The sequence below is a fragment of the Gekko japonicus genome, unplaced genomic scaffold (assembly GCF_001447785.1).
Source record: "Gekko japonicus isolate JY-2015 unplaced genomic scaffold, Gekko_japonicus_V1.1 scaffold2029, whole genome shotgun sequence".
Lineage (NCBI taxonomy): Eukaryota > Metazoa > Chordata > Lepidosauria > Squamata > Gekkonidae > Gekko > Gekko japonicus.
Genome location: NW_015167596.1, coordinates 54431 through 75183, shown reverse-complemented (window position 1 = coordinate 75183; position 20753 = coordinate 54431). Strand labels below are relative to the sequence as shown.

Below are 20753 nucleotides of genomic sequence, written 5' to 3'. Positions count from 1 at the left end.
AACCCCGCCCCCGCAAAGTCTTCCATTAAAAAACAAGGCGCGCTTCCCAGTGGATTTTTAAACCGTGTTAGTAAAATGTACAAACGCAACTGGTCTATTTACAACCAATAAATATGGAAAAATAGTAAGTTTGGGTGGGGGTGGGTGGGGTTTCTGTACAAAAACCTGACCGCGGCGGAATACGGGACGGCAGCGTTCTTCCGCGTCGGAGTGGTCAGTTCACTGGAACACCCTGGCAGTGGCACTTCCCCCAAGGAGAGCGGGGGAAAGGGAGAGAGGCGGGGCAGCCCCACATAGCGGAAAGCGCCTTCTCTCTCCGTCTCCCCACTCCCCCCCTATGTTTTTATTTACAAAGTCCGTACAGAAAACAGGTTCCTTTCGCTCCAGTGCCGTGTGTTGGCCTGGATGGGCAGCCAAAGGCTACGGGCTGCAAACAAACATTTCATCTTTGGTGCTGGGAAAACTCCCGCGTCCAAGGGGAGCCAGCCATTCTGTCCCGGAGAGTCCAGGTTCGGGGGGGGGGGTGAAATCCGTACAAGGTGCCACGGCATCTCTTTGCAGGCAGCGTGTGAGGAGGAGGAAGTGCCCCTCTACCTCCTCCTGGAGGCAGGCGTGGGTCACTAAGTGTAGGGACTGTCTCCGACAAGGATGGCGAATTCACTTGCCCCCCAGAGCAGCTCCAGGGTTGGGCAGGCTGGCCTCCTCCCTGGGCCCTGGCCGGCACTTTCCACCTTTCCTGGTTGTTCCAGCGTAACAGGAGAGAAAAATCGTATGTCCCTTTGCGGCAGCGATCTCAGCGGCGTAGACAGAAGGCACCTACGGCGTAGAGGTGGGTTCTGGCTCCAGGTGGCCACAGGTGGAGAGGGTGTGGCACTTGAACCTTGGAAAGTTGGTTGGTTGGCATAAAAATCCTCCGCGTAGAAAAAGAGTGCAAGGGACCTGATTCAAGGCGAGAAATGCCTGCCGCCGGCTGAGCAAGAGGAACACGGGAGCGAGCCGCAGTCCAGAAGGGACCCCCTCCCCCTCCCCGGCTTCATCCAGCGCTTGCCGATGCCTCTCTCTGCTCCCCTGGCCGCAGCAACCCAGAGAAAGGGCAAATCTCTAGCAGCACTGCCGCCGCCAGGAAAAGACAGACTGAACCCCACGCCGATGGACCCGACAGCCAAGAGCCGGAAACGCATGGCTTCCCCAGGACGGCTTGGGGGAAACCAAGCCCTGGGCCCTCCCCCAGTTCAGAAGATGCCTTTGGCAATCTTGAGGCCTTTCTGCTTCATCCGGGGCAGGGTGGAGCTGGAGCCGTGCTTGATTTTCACGGCCTTGGAGAAGCCCCGCTTCTTCAGCACAAAGTCATAGTTGGCAGCAGAGTTCATGGCGTAGAAGACGTTGGCGTTGTCCGGGATCTTCAGTTCTAGAAAGGGGAGAGCGGAGCGAGAGAGAAAACGTTACCCCCTCCCCAAATCTGGGCAGAGGAAGGAAGCCCCGGACCCCCGTTCGCCCCCAACACTGCCTGTTGACCGGGTTGGGAAGATGGCTATAAGCCACGAGCTCCCAAAGTTATTTTAAAAATTGCAACTTGTTTTTTGCCTGCATTCCCAGAAGTATAGCGAGTGTTTAGTTTCTGAAAAAGAGAGGGGCAGGAACCTTGGCCTCCTGTCCTCGGCCCCAGAAGGAAACTGTCCTGAATCCTAAGCAGGTAGAGACTGGCTGCAGCCGCTTGGGGGTGGGGGTGGAAGGGACCCAGGAGGTATCCACTGCCTAGTCTCTATACTCTAAACTCCACACTGCCAGAAGATGTTGCAATGGCCACAGGATCAAACAGGTTTCAAAGGGGTTTAGATAGATTCATGGAGGGTAAATCTATCAATGGCTACTCGCCATGGTGGCTCCACATTCAGAGGCACTAAACCTCTGAATCCCAGAGCCAGGAGGCAACACCGGGGGAAGGCCTTGGACATTTTTATTTATTTTTATCTGGACATGGCCCTCCAGAGGAACTGGCTGGCCCCTGAGTGAGATGGGATGCTGGACTAATGGGCCCCTGGTCTGATCCCACAGGGCTCTTCTGAGGTTCTTATGTAGGCTTTGTTTTTCAGGAAGCGGGTTCCCCTAAGATTGGCTGAACAGGAACAGTGAAGCACCCATTCCCAGCTGGACCCGCAAGCAGACTTTGCTCACCAGGCCGTTGTCAACATTTCCAGGAGGGACGGAGTGTGCCTCACATGCCAAGCTAGCAAAAACACACTCTGCTGTAGTGCCACTAAATGTTGCAGGCCAGGAGACATTTGGCCTTCTCACTCAGCTCTGCTCAATTGGCTTGTGCAAACTCTCATCTGCACCTCCCCTTGGCTTGAACTACGCGGGTTCATCAGGCAGGAAACAACCTGTGGATGCATCCGGCAGGGCCCGGCCACCAGAGGGGGGGCTTACCGGTGGTGGTGGCCCTCCCAGATGACGTAATGATGTTGCTGTTGAAGCTCTGACATAACTTCCTGTGTGCCTGGACGTGACATTTGTCTGTAGCCAGGGACATTTTGGCATTTGGACAAAACTCTATGGTTTAACCATAGAGTTTTGCCCAAATGCCAGAGCAACCCTGACAACACACTGACGTCCATTTCAGGAGCACAGGAGGTGACATCAGTGTGCTGGGATGCGGCTGACACCCCCCCCCCCGGTTTCCTGCCATTTTCCCCTCCCCCTGGCCAGCCAATCACTGGCAAGGAAGTGCCCACTGGGGGGGCGCAGAGCGGCCCAGAGAGATGCCGTGTCCTAAGGGAGAGAGATGCTGGGGGGGTGGGGGGTGCAGCTGAGGTGAGGGAAGAGGAGGGAGGATAAAGTGGGAGAGGCGAGAAGCCCCCCGCAGCCTCGAAGCCCACCCCCCGCCACCCGCGGGACTCCCGCCTGCCCGCACCTCTCTCTTCCGAGATGATCTGAATGAGCTCGTAGTCCTCCGGCCGGTCCCCGTCCAGGTTGTGCTTGGCCATGGCCTTCCGGATCACAACCGGCGTTTTGTCCTGGCTGGTCACCTGGAACATTCAGGACAGAAGGACAGATGTTTCTGCGTCTCAGAGCAAAAGCCGGCAGAAGTTGCAGAGTTCCCTCAGGCAACGGGTGGATTTTGAGAAGAAAAGAACCCCAATAACAGGAGGTTTCCCCCCTTTCGTTTTGCCCAAGCGCTTTTCTCAGGCTGTGCGGTGACTGGATTCCTCGACCCAGACCAGCACTGCTGGCACCTCCCTCGGGATGCTCTGGTGTGTGTTGATTTCCTCCACCAACACCCGGCTTTTCTCCCCAACAGGGCCCCAAGCAGCTCCTCTCATTCTCGTCTTCTCCATTTTGTCCTCACAACAACCCTGTGAGGCGGGTTTGGCTGAGAGAGGGTGACTGGCCCGAGGTCCCCCAGCAATCAGTACCGGAGTCTCCCAGGCCCTAGCCGGACTCTTGAGCCACTGCACCCCCCTCCCCCCCTGTTCAGCTCGAAGCGAGGCAGAACCCAAAGTCCGGTCTGGACTGACTGTAAATCAGGGAGTCCTGTCTGAACGAATGCCAGGAATTTATCTCTACTGCCATTCTGCACTAGGGCGGGCAGCAGAAATGGGCGCAATGTTTTGCTTCCAGAGAATCTCCGCTTGCCTCTTCAGCTAAGCGAGTTTCAAGGTCCCCAAGAAGTGCCTGAAAAGTCGGGCTTCTCAGAAGCTGCTGCAGAGCTCCTGGCCTCTGCTGCCCGTGAGGCCGGGCAGAAACCGTGCAACGGGAGGAAAAGATAAGAGATTGGATTTAGACCCTGCCCTTCACTACCCAAAGGAGAGCGGCTCACACCCTCCTTTCCCTTCCCCTCCCCACAACAGACACCCTGGGAGGCAGGGGGGGCTGAGAGAGCTCTCTGGACAGAAACTGCTCCTGAGAGAACTTGTGACTGATCCAAGGTCCCACCAGCAGCTACATATGGAGAAGTGGGGAATCAAACCCAGTTCTCCCAGATTAGAGTCCACACTACTAACCACTACACCAAACTGGCTGAATGTCAGCTGCTCCTCCCCAGTCACTCAAGGCTTTGTCCCGCAGACGTCAACCTGAGCCAGCCCTGCTGCGGGGTCTGCTCCTTGGCCGCTTCGCACTGCCTGCCCTCACTCACCAGGATGCTCTTGTACATGTTCCCGTTGTCCACCGCCAGGCTGACGCGGATGATGCAGCAGTCGTCCACCTGCTGGTTGTACAGAGGTAAGGAGAGGGAGGAGTAGCTGGAGATGCCCGAGACGGAGCGCTTGTGGGTCCGCGAGGCTGGCACCGGCGTGGAGGAGACAGAGGAGGAGGAGGCGCTGCTGGAACTGGAGCCGATGCCCGACGTGTCCAAGGAGGAGAGAGAGGTGGATTCCCAGAACTGCAGGAGTGGGGAGGGGAGAGTTAAAGGACTTCAAGAGAGACAGCTAAGGGGCGGGGGGGCGACGACAACATGGTAGAGGTTTATAAAATTATTCATGGGGTGGAGAGAGTTGGCAAAGAGAATTTTTTCTCCCTCTCCCAAAAGACTAGGACTCGAGGGCATCCAATCAAGCTGATGGGCAGTAGGTTCAGGAGGGACAAAAGAAAATACTGCTTTACACAGAGAGTGATTAAAATCTGGGATTTGCTGCCGGAGGATGTAGTGATGGCCACAAGAATAAACAGCCTTAAAAGGGGATCAGATAGATTCATGGAGGATAAGTCTGGCAATGGCTACTAGCCCTGATGACTGAGGGGAACCTCCACATTCAGAGGCACTAAGCCTCTGAATCCCAAAGCCAGGAGGCAACATTGGAAGAAGGCCTTGGCCTCTGTGCTCTGCTGTTGGCCCTCCAGAGGAACTGGTTGGCCGCTGTGTGAGACGGGATGCTGGACTAGATGGACCCCTGGTCTGACCCAGCAGGGCTCTTCTTATGTTCTTATCCTCCACACTCAGAGGCACTAATCCTCTGAATCCCCGAACCAGGAGGCAACATCAGGGGAAGGTCTTGGCCTCTGTGCCCTGTTGTTGGCCCTCCAAGGGGATTGGTTGGCCCCTGAGTGAGACAGGATGCTGGACTAGATGGACCCCTGGTCTGACCCAGCAGGGCTCTTCTTATGTTCTTATGACTAAGAACACGCCAGCCCTCGGGAACCGCGTGTCAGATGTCCCTGTGCCTCCTTTGTTTCTAATATTGATCAGCGACAGGTAGTGTTCCCAAGACTCCCACCTGCAGGCAAAACATAAAGGCTAAGCTTTTGGGCAACCGAGTCCACACGGTGCAGCAGGTGGAGCGTGGGACTTGGATTGGGAAGTCACGCCCTCACATCCAGAGCTCCCTTTTCAGGGGGTCGTCATGAGGACAAAATGGAAGCGGGAGGAACCACGGATGCTATCCTGACCTCTTGTGAGGAAGGGTGGGGTTAAAAAAAAGATTGACCAATAGCATGGCAAGATAAATTTCCACGAAGCAATACCTAACCGTTCCACAGAACACAGGCTCACCCCACCTCGAGTGTATTTATTTTCTATATGTTAAACATTTATTACCAGCCTTTCTACTTTGTGGAGCTCAAGGTGGCTTACAACAGAAATAAGACGAGAGTTGTAAGAAAAAAACACAAAAGGCCATAATTTAAAATCCCCAATCAGGACTGCCAATAAATAAGAGCTAAGTCAGCCAAATGCAGCCGCAAATAAAGCAACTGCCTCCTGAAGGTGAGAAGTGAGGGGGGCCAGGCACATTTTCCTGAGGAGGCCGTTCTATAATTGCGGGGCTCCCACCCAAAAGGCCCTGTCTGCTGAGGCCACCAGACGAGCTTTTTTGAGAGGTGGGACAGGCAGGAAGGCCGCTCCCTGCAATCTCCATTCCTGGGCAGGAACGTATCTGGGAAAAGACGGTCCTCCAGCAACCCAGGTCCCAAACCATGTGGTGCTTTGAAGGACAAGACCGACACCTTGAATTGGGCTCGCAATTCCCATCGCACTGGGGTCACATGCTCCCAGTCACTGGCCCCAAACAGAAGTCCAGCGACAGAGCGCTGCATTCTGAACGCAGGAGGCGTTCTGATGGCTCCGCACCCTCACTTCCTGGGCCTAGTGGCACTCACAGGAAAGGTAGTCTCGGGCCCGTAGCCAGGAGTTTGGGGCTTGTGGGGCAAATTGTTTCCTGGTGGGGCTGAAGTTCTCAGTGCAGAATGAAAAGCCGTTTAGCCAATTGGAAGCTGTGACCAAGAGAGATCTCTAAACTGCAAGCTGTCGACCACTTTAGAGGGCAGTTCTCAGCTGCTGCAAGTTAACCACTTCTGCCGGCCTAAGCAACAGTTCTGATAACAAGCCGGCAGGTGGGGGTGGTGACGTCTACAGTCAAGAAAGTCAACACTCAGGCAGAAAAACTCTCTTAAAGGAGACCAGTTTCTTGACACAGAGTTAGAAAGGGATCCTAGAGGTCACCTACTCCAACCCCCTTGTTCAGTGCGGGAATGGGTCAACTACAGCACCCCACTCTGCTTAAAGGAGCACATGTCTTAGATTTTTTTTTTTAATGACTGAACAAAGCATTTACAGGAGAAATTATTTGGGGGCTGTGCCTCTAAGAGCCCCCAAAGCCCCACCGTAGCTACGAGCCTGGGTGGTCTTGAACAAAATGGCTGCACTCGTTTTGTATTCCAGCTGCTGCAAAGGCCTCCACCCCACCCCACCCACGCCTCCCTATCCCCCCCTCCCCAAGAGAAAGTCAGCCTCTCCCCTGACGTGGGGCGCACCTGCCACCTGCCCCCCTGGGCGCGAGTGGAGCCCAGCGAGCCGCTGTCCTGTACCTTCTTCTCCTGGCCGTCAGGGGACTCGGGGATGAAGCTGATATTGATCTCTTCCACGTCCGAGCTGCTAGAGCCAGCAGAGGTGACGCTGACGGAGTCGGCCGTGTCCCCCCCGCTGCCCAGGTACGGCCCGCACTTCAGCTGGTCAAAGGACTTGGAGTGGGAGCTGCCGCTGGCGCAGGGCTCCGTGCTGGGGACTTGCCGGCTGCAGGACAAAGGCACAGAAGAGGCGCCATCAGAAACCTCCTTCCTGTCTTGCCAAACACTGAGCGGCACCATTCCCCCAGTCCGGGACTCTCCGATTCTGCAAGCGGCAGCTTCAGCTGTCCCTAAATGACGTCCTCCCCTCTGTCTCCGCCCAAGGATATCTCTTGGGGCTGCCTGCCAACCCGTGTTCCCTCTAAGCTGAGTTAGTTTGAGCAAGCCTCACAGTTTTTTAGCCTCTGGCTCACACACTTTTGTCTTAGCTCTTTTGTCTGAGCGCTTCTGGATCAAAGCTCACGTCTTCTGTCTACTCTCTCACACTTACTCAGTGTAACCCCACTGGACAAAGTGGCACAGGTGAGCTCTGGTGTAAGATGAGAAGTGCTCCTTAGGGATGGGCACAATTGATTTATTTTATTTTATTTATTTACTTATTCAAATTTGTAGCCCTCCCTCCCTGCAAGCGGGCTCAGGGCGGCTCACAAATAGGGCCCACGTGCCAGTCGTTAAAACAGTAAAAACAAGATAAAACCAACATTTAGGTAAAGGTAAAGGTTCCCTTGCTCGAAAGCCAGTCGAGTCCGACTCTAGGGTTGCGGTGCTCATCTCTGTTTCAAAGGCGAAGAGCCAGCGCTGTCCGAAGACGTTTCCGTGGTCATGTGGCCGGCATGACTAAACACCAAGGCGCACGGAACGCTGTTACCTTCCCACTGAAGTGGGAACCAACATTTACAAGAACATAAAAGTGCTCTAGATGTCACAGAAGATCTTCAGTCACAAGATGGTATTCCTGGGGATGGTAGTCCCAGTTCCGTGGCCTCCTGGGAATGTTAGTCTCAATCCAGTGGTATGGGTTCCACGCGGTATTATAAATAACTTGCCACAGGGCCATCGCATGCCACGATGTTACCTAACCCAGTTGGTGGTGGTGCGGCAACGATGGTGCGGTACTGGTGGTGCGGTACTGGCGACTCCTACTCAAAAGCCTGGCGGAAGAGCTCCGTCTTACAGGCCCTGCGGAACTGCACAAGGTCCCACAAGGCCCGGATCTCCTCCGGGAGCTCATTCCACCAGATAGGAGCCGCCATCAAAAAAGCCCTGGCCCTGGTTATAGCAAACCTGGCATCTTTGGGGCCTGGCAGCACCAGGAGGTGTTGCGTCCCCGACCGTAGTGCCCTTGGGGAAACCCTTAGGTATGTCGGACCCTGGCCATATAGGGCTTTAAAGGTCAGCACCAGCACTTTGAAGCGAATCCGGTACGCTATTGGCAGCCAGTGCAGCGCTTTCAACACAGGCCGGATGTGCGCCTGCCTAGCGTGGCCCATCGGCAGCCTGGCTGCAGCATTCTGCACCAGCTGCAGCTTCCGGATTTGCAACAAAGGCAGCCCCATGTTGAGAGCGTCACAGTAGTCTAACCTCAAGGTGACCGTCGCGTGGATCACTGTGGCCAGGTCATTGCGGTCGAGGAACGGGACCAACTGCCAAGCCAACCGAAGATGGTAAAAGGCCGACTTGGCAGTGGCTGCCACCTGGGCCTCCATACTTTTTTTTTTAAGGAGGAGTCCAGGAGCACTCCCAAACTCCTAACCTCCAGCACTGGCACAAAAGGCGCCCCATCGAAGGTCGGGAGAGGGAGCCCCAACCCCGAACCAACCCGACTCAGGCCCAGGACCTCCCTCTTCGCTGGGTTTCAGCCGACCAGGTCAGAGCCACCCAGCCACAGCTTGCAACGCCCAGTGAAGATCTTCTGGGTCGGAGCCCCTTCCCGGGTGATCCCAACACCCCCTTCCTCCCGGTTCCTGGTGAGCCACAGCCAGGAGAAAGAGAGAAAGGAAGTCCATTTCTGGGCAATCCCCCCCTCCCCTCCTACAAGAACAAGAGCCACAGCCGGGAGAAAGGGGGAACAGAACTTGCTGGACCAGCTTGGTTCAGGTGGGGCCTGTCTGCGTCAGTCTAGTTCGGGGTCCAGTTCATGGGCCACCCCGAACTGCCCTTTTTAGGTTTGTGCCCACTGCTCACTGGTGTCTGACATGTGTGAGCAGCACCCCTCTGCAGTGGATGTCTTTGCAGGGGCCGGGAACTGCTCCTCTAGCGGAGCTGGACAGAGAGCCCCAGTCCCGGGAGACTCACTCGCTCCAGCGCTTGATGATGCCCGGGTTTTTCTTCGCCTTCAGAGTGTTGCTGGCAGATTCGGACAGGGGCTCGATCTCACAGGAGAGGCCGTAGCTGGAAAGGGAAAAAGGAGAGAGGCTGACTCGGCCCTACGGTCGCCAGCCTCCAGATGGGGCCCCGCAGATGTCCTGGAATTGCAACTGATCTCTACATGACTAAGAACAGTTCCCATGGGGAAAATATGACCGCTTTGGAGGATAGACTCTGTAGTGTCACCCCACACACACACACTGAGGTTCCTCCCCTCCCCAGGCTCCACCCCCGAATCTCCAGGAATTTATGAACAAATATTGTAGGTCTGGTTTCCTGCCCTGATTCGATGAGAGTTTCCAGGAGCAAAGGAAATTCCGAGACCCTCAATGCTGCAAGGCCAACTATTAGATACCAACAAATGTTGCAACCGATGCTCCCTCTAAGCCAGTGGTGGCGAACCTATGGCACGGGGGCCAGAGGTGGCACTCAGAGCCCTCTCTGTGGGCACGCGTGCCATCGCCCCAGCCAGGCCCAGACCATCATTAAAGCGTGGAATTCTCTGCCAAATAATTTTAAGTAAATGAAAGCATTTGGGATTGCTTTCCTTACTTCGTTTGGATCATCTTAAGTTAATGTATGAGTTGTTTTTTCTAAAGTAAAACCTCAGTATTCAGGTTAAATTGCTGTGTTGGCACTTTGCGATCAATAAGTGGGTTTTGGGTCGCAGTTTGGGCATGCGGTCTCTAAAAGGTTCGCCATCACTGCTCTAAGCTGTGGAGTCTTTTGAGCAAAAATTCTACATTGTGAGCTACTGGCCATTAAAGTTGTGAGCGAGCGATTTGGCCGCTGCATGAATTAGTTTGCTCTGGAGCCGTCCTTCCTGAGCTGAGACAAAAAGGTATGAGCCAGAGTCTAAAAGACTGTGAGCTGGCTCACAGTAACTCAGCTTAAGGGGGACATTGGCTGCAACTGTAAGTACTGCCATTCTACAGAAGGTTAACAAATCACAGCAAGCGCTCAACTTGAGAAAACGACAAAAAAACCACCCCTATCCTCGGAATCTTTCAACTGATCCAATTGTAAAAATCCCCTTATCAGCCCGAGCCTTCGACAAGAAAGATTTCTTCCCAGTGTTTAGATCTGGACTGGCCCATAATGTTAAAATAGAACGGGAGAATAGACCAAACTGATATTGTCGTGCCGTTATACACCGTTGCTTTCTAGTGGCAGAAACTGCGGGAGGAATGGGATCCGCAGTAGCAGAAGCTGACCAAAACCCCACCTCTCCTTTTGTTTGAAAAGGGGAAGGTAAAATTCTAGTCCTTAGGGGGTGCGACAGTAGAAGCCCCCTGTCTAGAGATTTGAAGGCCCGGAAAAAACCCCAAATCATTTCTAAAATATATATATATATGGTATCAGATTAATCTAATTGCTGTGCACTGAGGACAAGCAAGTCCTAGGTTACAAACTGAACTCTCCAATGCAAGAACAAGATGCATTTCTTCCTTTAGGAGGTGCTATTGTCAGAAGAAAAGAAAAAGGTTTCAGTTTTGTTTTTGCATGTGGGCGGGTATTCTGTTTGTAATAACTGTTTGGATACACTATATTTTTAATGTGCTAGTTGTGATAATTTCATGCCAAGTAAAAATGTCCATAGTCATATTTTATGTTCCTAAAGTAACAGAATGACTTTCAGTCTAGAAAAGACAAAAGAAGTGCTAATGTAGCATTTTTTTCAATTTTTCCGAAAATTTCCGTTTCCCCCCGAAAATTTCCGTTTTCCGGAAATTTTACATCTCTACCCCTGTCACAACACCAGGACTCTAAAACATATGGTAAGCTGGGGTGTGTGTGTGTTTTGAGAGCTCACCTTTCTGCCTCCGTGAGCCGGTCCACGCTGTGGAACCAGCTGACGAAGCAATCCTCTTGCGTGAAACTGTAGTTGTTGCAGGCCGACTGGAGCAGTTTTATCTGGGCAATGACTTCGAATTCCTGCAGGAAGTGGAGAGAGAGAGAGAGTGAGGCCTCGCACCCTGGCTGCACGCCCCGTTCCCCCTCCACCTTTCCCCAGGCCGCCCAACTTGCACACCCCAGTCCCAGGCAACCCCCACCAGCGCCTCCCATCTCCTCTTGCAAACTCTGGGTCAATGCAGATTTCTTTCAGAGGGCAGCCGTAGTGCTCTACGGTGGAACAACTCAGATGCGAGTCTGGTGGCACCTTAGAAACCGGCAAAGTTTTCTGGGATTATGAGCTTTCAAGAATCTGACGAAGGGCGCTTGGACTCTCAGAAGCTCACCTCCTGAAAACCTTGTTGATCTTTATGGTGGGACGGGACTCTAATCTCGTGGGTCAATGTGGGAACGCAGCCAGCTCAAAATCCCCTTGCTGTGAAAATGGCAGCCCTTTTACAGGTGACCCATTTGCCAAATCCAGTCCAGGTTTTCCAGACCCCCTTCTCCTTCCTCCTTTCCTTGAAGGCACCCGGAAGAAGCAACAGATTTGTCTTAGCAGCAGAGGCGCAAACACAGCCTCTTAGCCCTGCCTTGTGATCTGGGGGTGGGGGCGCCTAGCCCCTTGGCCCTGCAGAGCAGAACACGGATTTACAGTCTGCCATTCCTGGCGGGGAAACTGCCTGCAGCTCTGTGAGTGAGCAGTTGTAGAGGCTGCAGAGACACACCCTTAAAGGGTGAAAAAGAAACCTCCGCTTTTTTTTTTTTAATTTAATTTAATTTCATTTCATTTATACCCCGCCCTCCCCGCATGCGGGCTCAGGGCGGCTTACATAGGCACAGTAGTGCAATAAAATATAACACTATTAAAACAATTTAGGCACCCAAAGTGCGATAAAGTTACACAATTAACCACTTAAAACACAATTCAATCTTACAGGATGCATCGGTAATTAAAATAATCACTCATTATTATATATCACAGTGAGGTCTGAAGAAGGGGGGGGGGGGGCCATAGGCCGAGATGTCCCAGATGGCTAATCAGCCCACCCCGACGGCACTGCTCTGCAGTACACGATGGTGGTGATAGTGGTGGCGGCGGCTCCTACTCAAAAGCCTGGTGGAAGAGCTCCGTCTTGCAGGCCCTGCGGAACTGTACCAGGTCCCGCAGGGCCCTGATCTCCTCCAGGAGCTCCTTCCACCAGGTAGGAGCCGCCACTGAAAAGGACCTGGCCCTTGTGGCAGCAAGCCTGGCCTCTTTAGGTCCCGGGGTCACTAGGGGGGATCTGTCTGTTTCACAAGAGGAAAAGCCCCCTCCCAATCACTCATCCTTGCTGGACTTGGTCTATGTCCCAAGGGCCCCCAACCCTTTTTGGAGTCTGCGGGCACCTTTGGAATTCTGACATAGTGGGGTGGGCACAGGGACAAAACGGCTGTGACAAAACAGCTGCTGCAGGAGGCAGAGCCAGCCACAAAACGACTGCTGCAGCTGACCTTCCGCCAGGTAGTGAGAGATCTGCCTGGGCAAACAGGTCTCCAAAGGCCGACCGGAAGCCTCGTCGGCAAAAGCCCCACCTGGACCCACTCACTTCCTGAAAACACTTGCGGGCACAAAAAACCCATGTTGGTGGGTGGATGCCATGGAGACCCCCCCCGGGCACCACGTTGGGGGTCCCCTGATCTATGCTAAGCACACGCCAGACACAGGGGAAAATCAGGGGGAAACCAGCATTTATGTATAAGGAAAAACAGAAGACCAATGGCTAGGTGTCAGCTATGCTGCCATGGGGGCTGGGGAGTTCATTCTGTGTCTTGTTCATTGCTATTGCATTCCTATCCCTGCTGCTCTGCCTTTGCTGTAACGCTTATCTCTACAGATGTGCAGGAGGAGCTTGTGTTGTCTGGAGGGCTCCTATGTGCCATGAGAGACTCCTGGTTCTCAGCTTTAGCCACCTAACGGTTGCCTGACTTATCCCCCGCGCGGGAGGGTCCCTAATTGGCCAATGCCTTGGGGGGGTGGGTGCATACGAATGCCAGGGCTTTTTTTGTAGAAAAAGCCCAGCAGGAACTCATTAGCATAATAGGCCATACCCAACAGCAGGGACTCATTAGCATATTAGGCCGCACCCCCATGTTACCAGAAGTGTGCTCATCCAGCCACACCCACCTTTTGCTTCTTATTCTGTTTACCTTGTTTGTTGTCAAAACCCAGGGCCTTTTTTTGTAGCAGGAACTCCTTTGCATGTTAGGCCCCACACCCCTAATGTAGCCAATCCTAATGAGTTTCTGCTGCTGGGTGTGGCCTATTATGCTAATGGGTTCCTGCTGGGCGTGGCCAACTTGGGAGCCAGCCGGAACTCCGTTCCTGTGCGTTCCTGCCCAAAAATAGCCCTGCGAATGCCCTATATCCTATTATGCTCTAGTGGCTGCGGCCATTCCTAACAGTGCCTGTGTTACTGCATCTATAGCTCTTCAATAAAAGTATAACCGTTCCTGAATGTGTGTACTTCGTCGTTAGCTGTCGGTTCTGACACTAGGTCTCCGTGAAAAGCTCTCACCTTCCTTCTTTTCTCAAAGTTGATCAAGCCCCCCTGAAAGAGAAAAAGCAGGTAATGACAAACCGCCTGCCACGCCGGGGTAATTTTTTAAAATATATGCATGTGTGTAAGTAAGTAAATGTATTATTACGGTCGTTGGCCAGAACACAGGAATACAAGTTATACACATTTATACCCGAAAGTTAGAACATTTCGGTTCCCTATACATATATATAATATAATATTTGTAAAATACATAAATAATCATATAACCTAAAATATTGATATACCCTGAATCCCGTATAAAACCATCTCTAAAACATTAACTAGCATGACTTATCCATATTTTCCTCAACTTAATTGCCAGCCAACCATACTTAGCAATTTTGAAGGTGACCTCTGTTTCTATCAGAGAGCATTTTCTCGAGGAGACTTTTTTGATCTTTCCCTGGGAAACTAGAAATTACTGGTACTACCAATGACTCCTGGATCTGCTTATAGATTTTACAATAACAACATTATATGCATGTGTGCGCGTGCACCTGGAAGTCATGGTGACCTCTGGTGACTGCCCCCTATTGGGGGGCTGGAGGATATTCAGAGAGGTAGCTGGATAAAGCCTGCCCCCACCTCCCGACTGCTGGTATTCTAAGGAGGTCTCCCATCCAAATACTTGCCAGAGTCAACCCTGCTTAGCTTCCGAGAACTGACGAGATCAGGTTTGCCTGGGCTACCTCTGGTGACTGACCCCCACTGGGGGCCTGGAGGACATTCAGAGAGGTGGCTGAACAAGGCCTGCCCCCAACTCCCACCTCTGGTATTCCAAGGAGGTCTCCCATCCAAGGACTTGCCAGAGCCGACCCTGCTTAGCTTCCCAGATCTGACGAGAGCGGGCTTGCCTGGGCTATCCAGGTCAAGGCACCATCCTGGTAACTGACAGGTATCCAACATATGGGATGTTCATAAAATATTAAAATCAACATGCTTGGTTTCCCTTACAACAGCTACAGAAAGCAGCACCTGGAGACTGAAGGAGACATTTTTTTTAAATGATGAAAACTGAGATTTCAGTCGGAAGAGAGTAAGTGAAGCAATCCTGTAGAATGAATGGGTAATACCTAAAAAGAAAGATTCAGGTGGGTAGCTATGTTGGTCTGAAGCAAACAAACAAAGTTTGAGTCCAGTGGAGTCCTGGTGGATCAGACCAATGGTTCATCTAGTCCAGCATCCTATCTCACACAGAGGCCAACCAATTCCTCTGGAGGGCCAACAACAGGGCACAGAGGACGAGGCCTTCCTAAGAACATCAGAAGAGCCCTGCTGGGTCAGACCAGCAATTCATCTAGTCCAGCATCCTGTCTCACACAGTGGCCAACAACAGTTCCTCTGGAGGGCCAACACCAGGGCACAGAGGCCAAGGTCTTCCTAAGAACATCAGAAGAGTCCTGTTGTATCAAACGAGTGTTTCATCTAATCCAGCATCCTGTCTCACACAGAGACCAACCAGTTCCTCTGGAGGGCCAACAACAGGACATAGAGGCTGAGGCCTTCCCCTAATGTTGCCTCCTGACTCTGGGATTCAGAAGTAGACTGAATATGGAGGTTCCCTCTAGTCACCATGGCTGGTAGCCACCGATACAGATTCCACCATGAATCTGTGTAATCCCCTTTTAAAGCTGCCTATGCCTGTGGCCATCACTATGTCCTCTGGCAGCAAATTCCACATTTTAATCACTTGCTGTGCAAAGAAGTTTGTATTTAAACAAATAGCTCACACACAAAGCAACCTTCCACGAAGAAACCGAGGGGCAACCCCAGGAACCTTGTTCTGAGTGCTTTACCGGGCTCAGAACTCGGAAAGCCGGGTCCAGGGACCTTCTTCGTGAGTCCTAGCCTGCCGCTCCTGGAAATACTGAGCTGTTGAAACGAACGGATGTGCCTCTAAGTGCAGACCGAGGCCTTCGACCTACTGCTAAAGAAGAGGAGAAGCGACCAACTACTGCACAGATCTGCTCCCTTGGATTCTGCAAAATGTTGTGTTGGTGGGATGCCATTTGTTCCGCAAAAGCCACAGTTAAATTCCCACGCGTGCAACGGACTACCACGCGTGCAACAGACTGGGCAGAAACTGGCAGAGACAAATTTTACAAATCCGGAGGGTTAAAAGCCGTGGGGGGGGGGCGGTACCCACATCCAAGTAGTCCTTCATGGCTGTGTCCAGCATCACGAGGTCAGTGAGGAAGGTGCCCAGGTATGGGATGGTGCCTTGCATGACCCCCTGTGATGGGAAAACAAGGGTCAAAATCATAGAGAGAACCGGTGTGGCTAGAGAGGCGCCAACATGGCCAGAGGGGGAGGAGCCAAAGCACAATGCTCCACATGCAGAAGTCCCACGTTTGACCTCCAAACTCCCCAGTAGAAAGGTCCTCTGGGCAACAGGGTGAGGAAAGAGAGTCTGCCTTAGGTAAGAACCATAGATATTTTATTTTACAGGTTATTACAGATTATGGAATGTGCTGAAATGGACAGATTGACAAATACACTAAAAGGGAAAATGGAAGAAGAATTTACGGGACCATGGAGGGCGTCTTATGACTGGTTAAAACATAAGTACTAAGAAATTAAGAACAATAAGAAAGATGGTTATAATAGCTGTGAAACTTTCAGGAGAGCTTTTGCATGCAGAATGCTAATTTGAAAATTTTTATACAACTCTGTACTCCCCCCCCCTTCTTTTCCCTTCCCCCCTTTCTATATATAAACTAATAAAACTCTATTAAAAATAAAAATAAATGGGGTTATGTACACACAAAAAGAAAGAAAGAAAGTCTGCCTACGACCAATGTTCCCTCTAAGCTGAGTTAATGTGAGCTAGCTCACATTAACTCAGCTTAGAGGGAACACTGCCTACGACTTCGGTGAGCCAAGGGATTCCGAATTAGGCAGACGGTCCGAATCGGCAAAACACAGAACGTGCAAAGACGGCAGGAGGGGACTGTGGCTCATCCGCTTTGCATCAGGGAGGTCCCAGGGCCAACACCTGGCGCCAAGGCCATTCTCCGTGGCTCGGCAGGGGGGAGCCTCCTGGACCCGTTCTCGGGAGCCTGCCTTGAGACAAGGACCCTTCCCGGGGACTCACCATCTCTCGCTGCTGCTGCTGCCGCTTCTGAGCCCTCTTGGGATTGATCTCTAGCGTGGCGAACTTAGAGGTCCCCTCCTGAATATCCGTAGGAGAAAATACAAGATCAGGGGAAAAGAAAGGCAAGTTCATGTATGCTCTGCTGGGGCTACTGCTAAGAAACCGTGACATCCACAGGCCGCTGCTTCCCATTCATGGGCGAACTGGGAGGCAGTCATGCGGACTCTCATCAGATCCGGCGGAGAAGACCGAAAGGTGAAGATGGGTAGTAGATATCTTGAAGAAGTGGGCAGTGACTCAGGAAAGCTCGCCCCCTGCCACTCTTGCTCTTTTCCATCGAAAGGTGGGCTTCCCCACCCTGACCTGGATAGCCCGGGCGAGCCCGATCTTGTCAGATCTCGGGAGCTAAGCAGGGTCGACTCCGGCAAGTCCCTGGATGGGAGACCTCCTTGGAATACCAGAGGTGGGAGGCGGGGGCAGGCTTTATTCAGCTTCCTCTCTGAATATCCTCCAGGCCCCCAGTAGGGGGCAGTCACCGGAGGTTGCCATGACCTCCATGCACGTATGAAAAATGCCACCCCCGCCCCCCAAAGAAAAAGAAAGGTGAGCTTCCCAAAGTTAGGGAGGCCCAGTCCTAACCCTCGCACTGTGCTTGGCAACCCCAGCTGGCCCATCCCCTCCACCTGGTCCGGCCTCCCCTGCGTCCTTGTGCGGCACTCACTGCTCAAAGGGCGGCCATTCACCCACAAGACCCCCAATGTAGGGCGCAGCTTGCCGAACCCTAAACACAGACATTCCGTGGTGGTGGCTGGCATCCCAAGCGTCCCACTTCCTGCCCCAAAGAAAGCAAAAAAAGCAAAGAAAGCAAAAAAATCCCCCCAGGGCACCCCTGTTCATGTAGCCTAGCAGGTTCACCCTGGTCTATGGCTTCAAAGCAACCCCTCGCCCTGCTTGGGGCTGTCCCCTCCCCAACCTGTAAGCAACTCCAGGTCCTGGGAGAGGGAACCCACCGAAGCCAAGGAGGAAGAGGGGCTGCAGTACCGGCAGGGTGGTGGGAAGCTCTGCCAAGCTGCGGCCGAATCGCGGCGACCCCACTGGGTTCTCAGGGCGAGAGATGAACAGAGGGGGGCTCCCTATTGCCTGCCTCTTCTGTAGCAGCCCCAGAGTTCCTGGGCGGTCTCCCGTCCAAGTACTACCCTGGGCTGACCCTGCTCAGCTTCTGAGATCTGACACGATTGGGCTAGCCTGGCCCATCCAGGACAGGACAAGCAGACCTGTGGCGATTTCATGTTTATTTGTGTGTGTGTCTTTAAAAGTTTGGTTTGCTGGGCTGTGTGATAATCTAGAGAGAGTGCTTGAGGCAAGTGGTATGATTGGTGAGTGACAGAGAGGGGGAGGGGTTTTGGAATGGATGCTGTGTGGATGATTGGAATGTCTATCTGGAGTAACTGTTAGAGATATGACCGTGGATGAAGACAGCTGAAGTCAGTTAAGCTATGTATGAGTGGAAGGAGACTCATCCCTGTGTAGGATAATTTGGTTCTGTGTAGTAAAAGAGTTAAGCAGTTTGTTCGTTTAAGGTCTGAGAGAGAGAAGTCTTGTGTGTGTTATGAAAAGTTGAAGCATAAAGAAACAGTAACCGTATATGGCCTAAGGAAAATATTGTTACAAAGTGACATGCCCAGATCCCTGTCAGTAAGAGGGGAAAGTGTGTGAAAAATCAATAAATCTACTTTTATTTAAGATACCAGTTCTGAAAGAAATTCTTCCCAGGAAACACATAGTTCCTCGAAAGCCTAAAAATCTCGATCCACCTACCCTGTGATAGGAATATTATAGAAAAAGGTTTGGAAAGCCTTATAAAATTTCCTGGTGGCAGCCGGATACCCAAAGTAAAATAAAATAAAAGGAACACTTTTAAAGTAAAACCAGACCTCCCCAGTTAAGGGGTCGTCACAAGACCGCTCTCTTGGGAGTATCGGAAGGGCTGTCCCTTAGAGGAGCGCAGGGAGCTGTTCCTGTGGGCAGCAGAGGAGAGGAATCGCAAGCATGGGTTTAAATTAAGGGCAGAAAGGGACCGGCTGGATCTTCGGAAAAACTTTTTGACAGTATGAGTTGTGCGACAGTGGAATCAGGTACCTGGGGAGGTGGTGAGCTCCCCCTCATTGGCAGTCTTCATGCAGCTGCTGGACAAACCCTTGTCAGGGATGCTCTAGGCTGATCCTGCATTGAGCAGGGGGTTGGACTAGGGGGCCCGGGTGGCCCCTTCCAACTCTGTGATTCTAGGATTCTATGGCTGTGAGCTAAGCATCTGTCAGGTGCCGATGCATTTTATGGTGTGCGTGCCATGGAGGAAGGGGGGGGAGAAAACCCGAAATGCTTTCACTTTCCTAAATGCTTTGATGTATCAGACACTGTGTCGCTGAGACCTGTTGGTCTGCTTTACTTCTGTAGAGGGGTACTGCTTAATGGGGGGGAGGGGGTAGTTGACCGTTAATTCTGGCAGGCAAATGCCGTGGGGTGATTGGGTCCTGATCTTTAGCGCCTCCGCTGTAGCTAAGTGCGCAGACTCTAATCTGGGAGAACCGGGTTTGATTCCCCACTCCTCCACTTGCACCTGCTGGATGACCTTGGGCAAGCCGTAGTTCTGGCACAGCTGTTCTTGAAAAAGAGCAGTTTCTGTCAGAGCTCTCTCAGCCCCACCTACCCTCCCAGGGTGCCTGTTGTGGGGAGGTGAAGGGGAAGGAGTTTGTAAGCCGCTCTGAGACTCCTTTGGGTAGTGAAGGGCGGGGTATAAATCCAATCTCTTCTCTTCTTCTATCTGCTATTGTCCCAATAAACTCATCTTTCTTTGAAATGAATGTTGTTGGGAACTGATTTAACTAGGAAGCTGACAGCATCCACGTTTCGCTCCTGGGTGACATTCATTCAAAGGGCCTGGCTAAGAGGGAACCGTAGAGACAAGGAGGCCTTTCATGCTTCGCATTCATGACGTGGGTTTCAAAGCCAACGCCAGCTGCTCCCTCTGCGGCACAGAGATAAGGGCGGGGAATCCCTCTGCCGACAGGCCAGGTCTCCCTGGGCGTTCCCCTCCGCCGCTTATCTCTGGCCCTGACGGGGGGATTCCTAGGCTGCCAGGCCTGGGAGACGCCCAAGCCTCTGAAACTAAGCAGACGGGGCAGCTGTCAGCGCTCCGCCCCAGCCTTCCTGGCACAAGAGCCTGAAAGGGGAAACAAGCCATTCCTCGACTGTGCAACACATTCTCTGGATCGGGGGGAGGGGGGGGGACAGAAAATGAGAGAGAGAGAGAGAGGTGATGGTGTTTCCACACACACTGAATAATGCACTACCAGTCCACTTTCAAAGCACTTTGCAACTGGAGTTTACTGCACGAAAGGGCAAAATCCACTTGCAAATGATGGCTAAAGTGCACTGAAAGTCAGTTAAAAGTGCATTATTCAGCATGGCTGAAAGGGTGTGCACGCCTTGGCTCTCACCAACAAGCACAGCTCAACGTTCCAGGGAAAGTACCAGCGTGGTGTTGGGGCTAAGAGTGTCGGACTGGAATCGGGGAAACCCAGGTTCAAATCCCCACTAGTGCCACAGGGGCTCACCAGGTGACCCTCGGCCAGTCACATGCTCTCAGCCTAGCCTACCTGACACGGCTGTTGTGAGGATAAAATGGAGGAGAGAAGGGTGTCATGAGCTACTTGGGGCCCCCACTGAGGAGAAAAGGAGGGTATAAATGATATAAATAATGAAGCTGGACCTGTTGAATCCCACCTGCCCAGGCAGAGTGAGAGGCAGGGTTCCAATGCTCCCTCCAAGCTGCAGAGTCTTGTGAGCAAAAATTCTACTTTGTGAGCTACTGGCATTAAAGCTGTGAGAGAGCGATCTGGCTGCTGCATAAATCAGTTTGCTCTGGAGCCCCATCCTTCCTGAGCGAAGACAAAAATCTGTGAGCCGGAGGCTAGAAA

General features: G+C 52.5%; 1 protein-coding gene across 1 annotated transcript in view; it reads right to left on the bottom strand.

Moving 5' to 3' along the window:
- Nucleotides 1-43: 43 nt before the first annotated feature.
- The window catches only part of RALGDS (ral guanine nucleotide dissociation stimulator), a 45237-nt gene continuing 24527 nt past the window's right edge, over nt 44-20753 (bottom strand). The window contains exons 10-18 of the mRNA XM_015413977.1: nt 16777-16854; nt 15829-15915; nt 13659-13691; nt 11021-11142; nt 9136-9231; nt 6748-7006; nt 4136-4381; nt 2912-3026; nt 44-1408 (exon numbers count right to left, since the gene is read on the bottom strand). Of these exons, the coding sequence (XP_015269463.1) occupies nt 1233-1408; nt 2912-3026; nt 4136-4381; nt 6748-7006; nt 9136-9231; nt 11021-11142; nt 13659-13691; nt 15829-15915; nt 16777-16854 (1212 nt within the window). The 3' untranslated portion in view covers nt 44-1232. The remainder of the gene's footprint in view (nt 1409-2911; nt 3027-4135; nt 4382-6747; nt 7007-9135; nt 9232-11020; nt 11143-13658; nt 13692-15828; nt 15916-16776; nt 16855-20753) is intronic.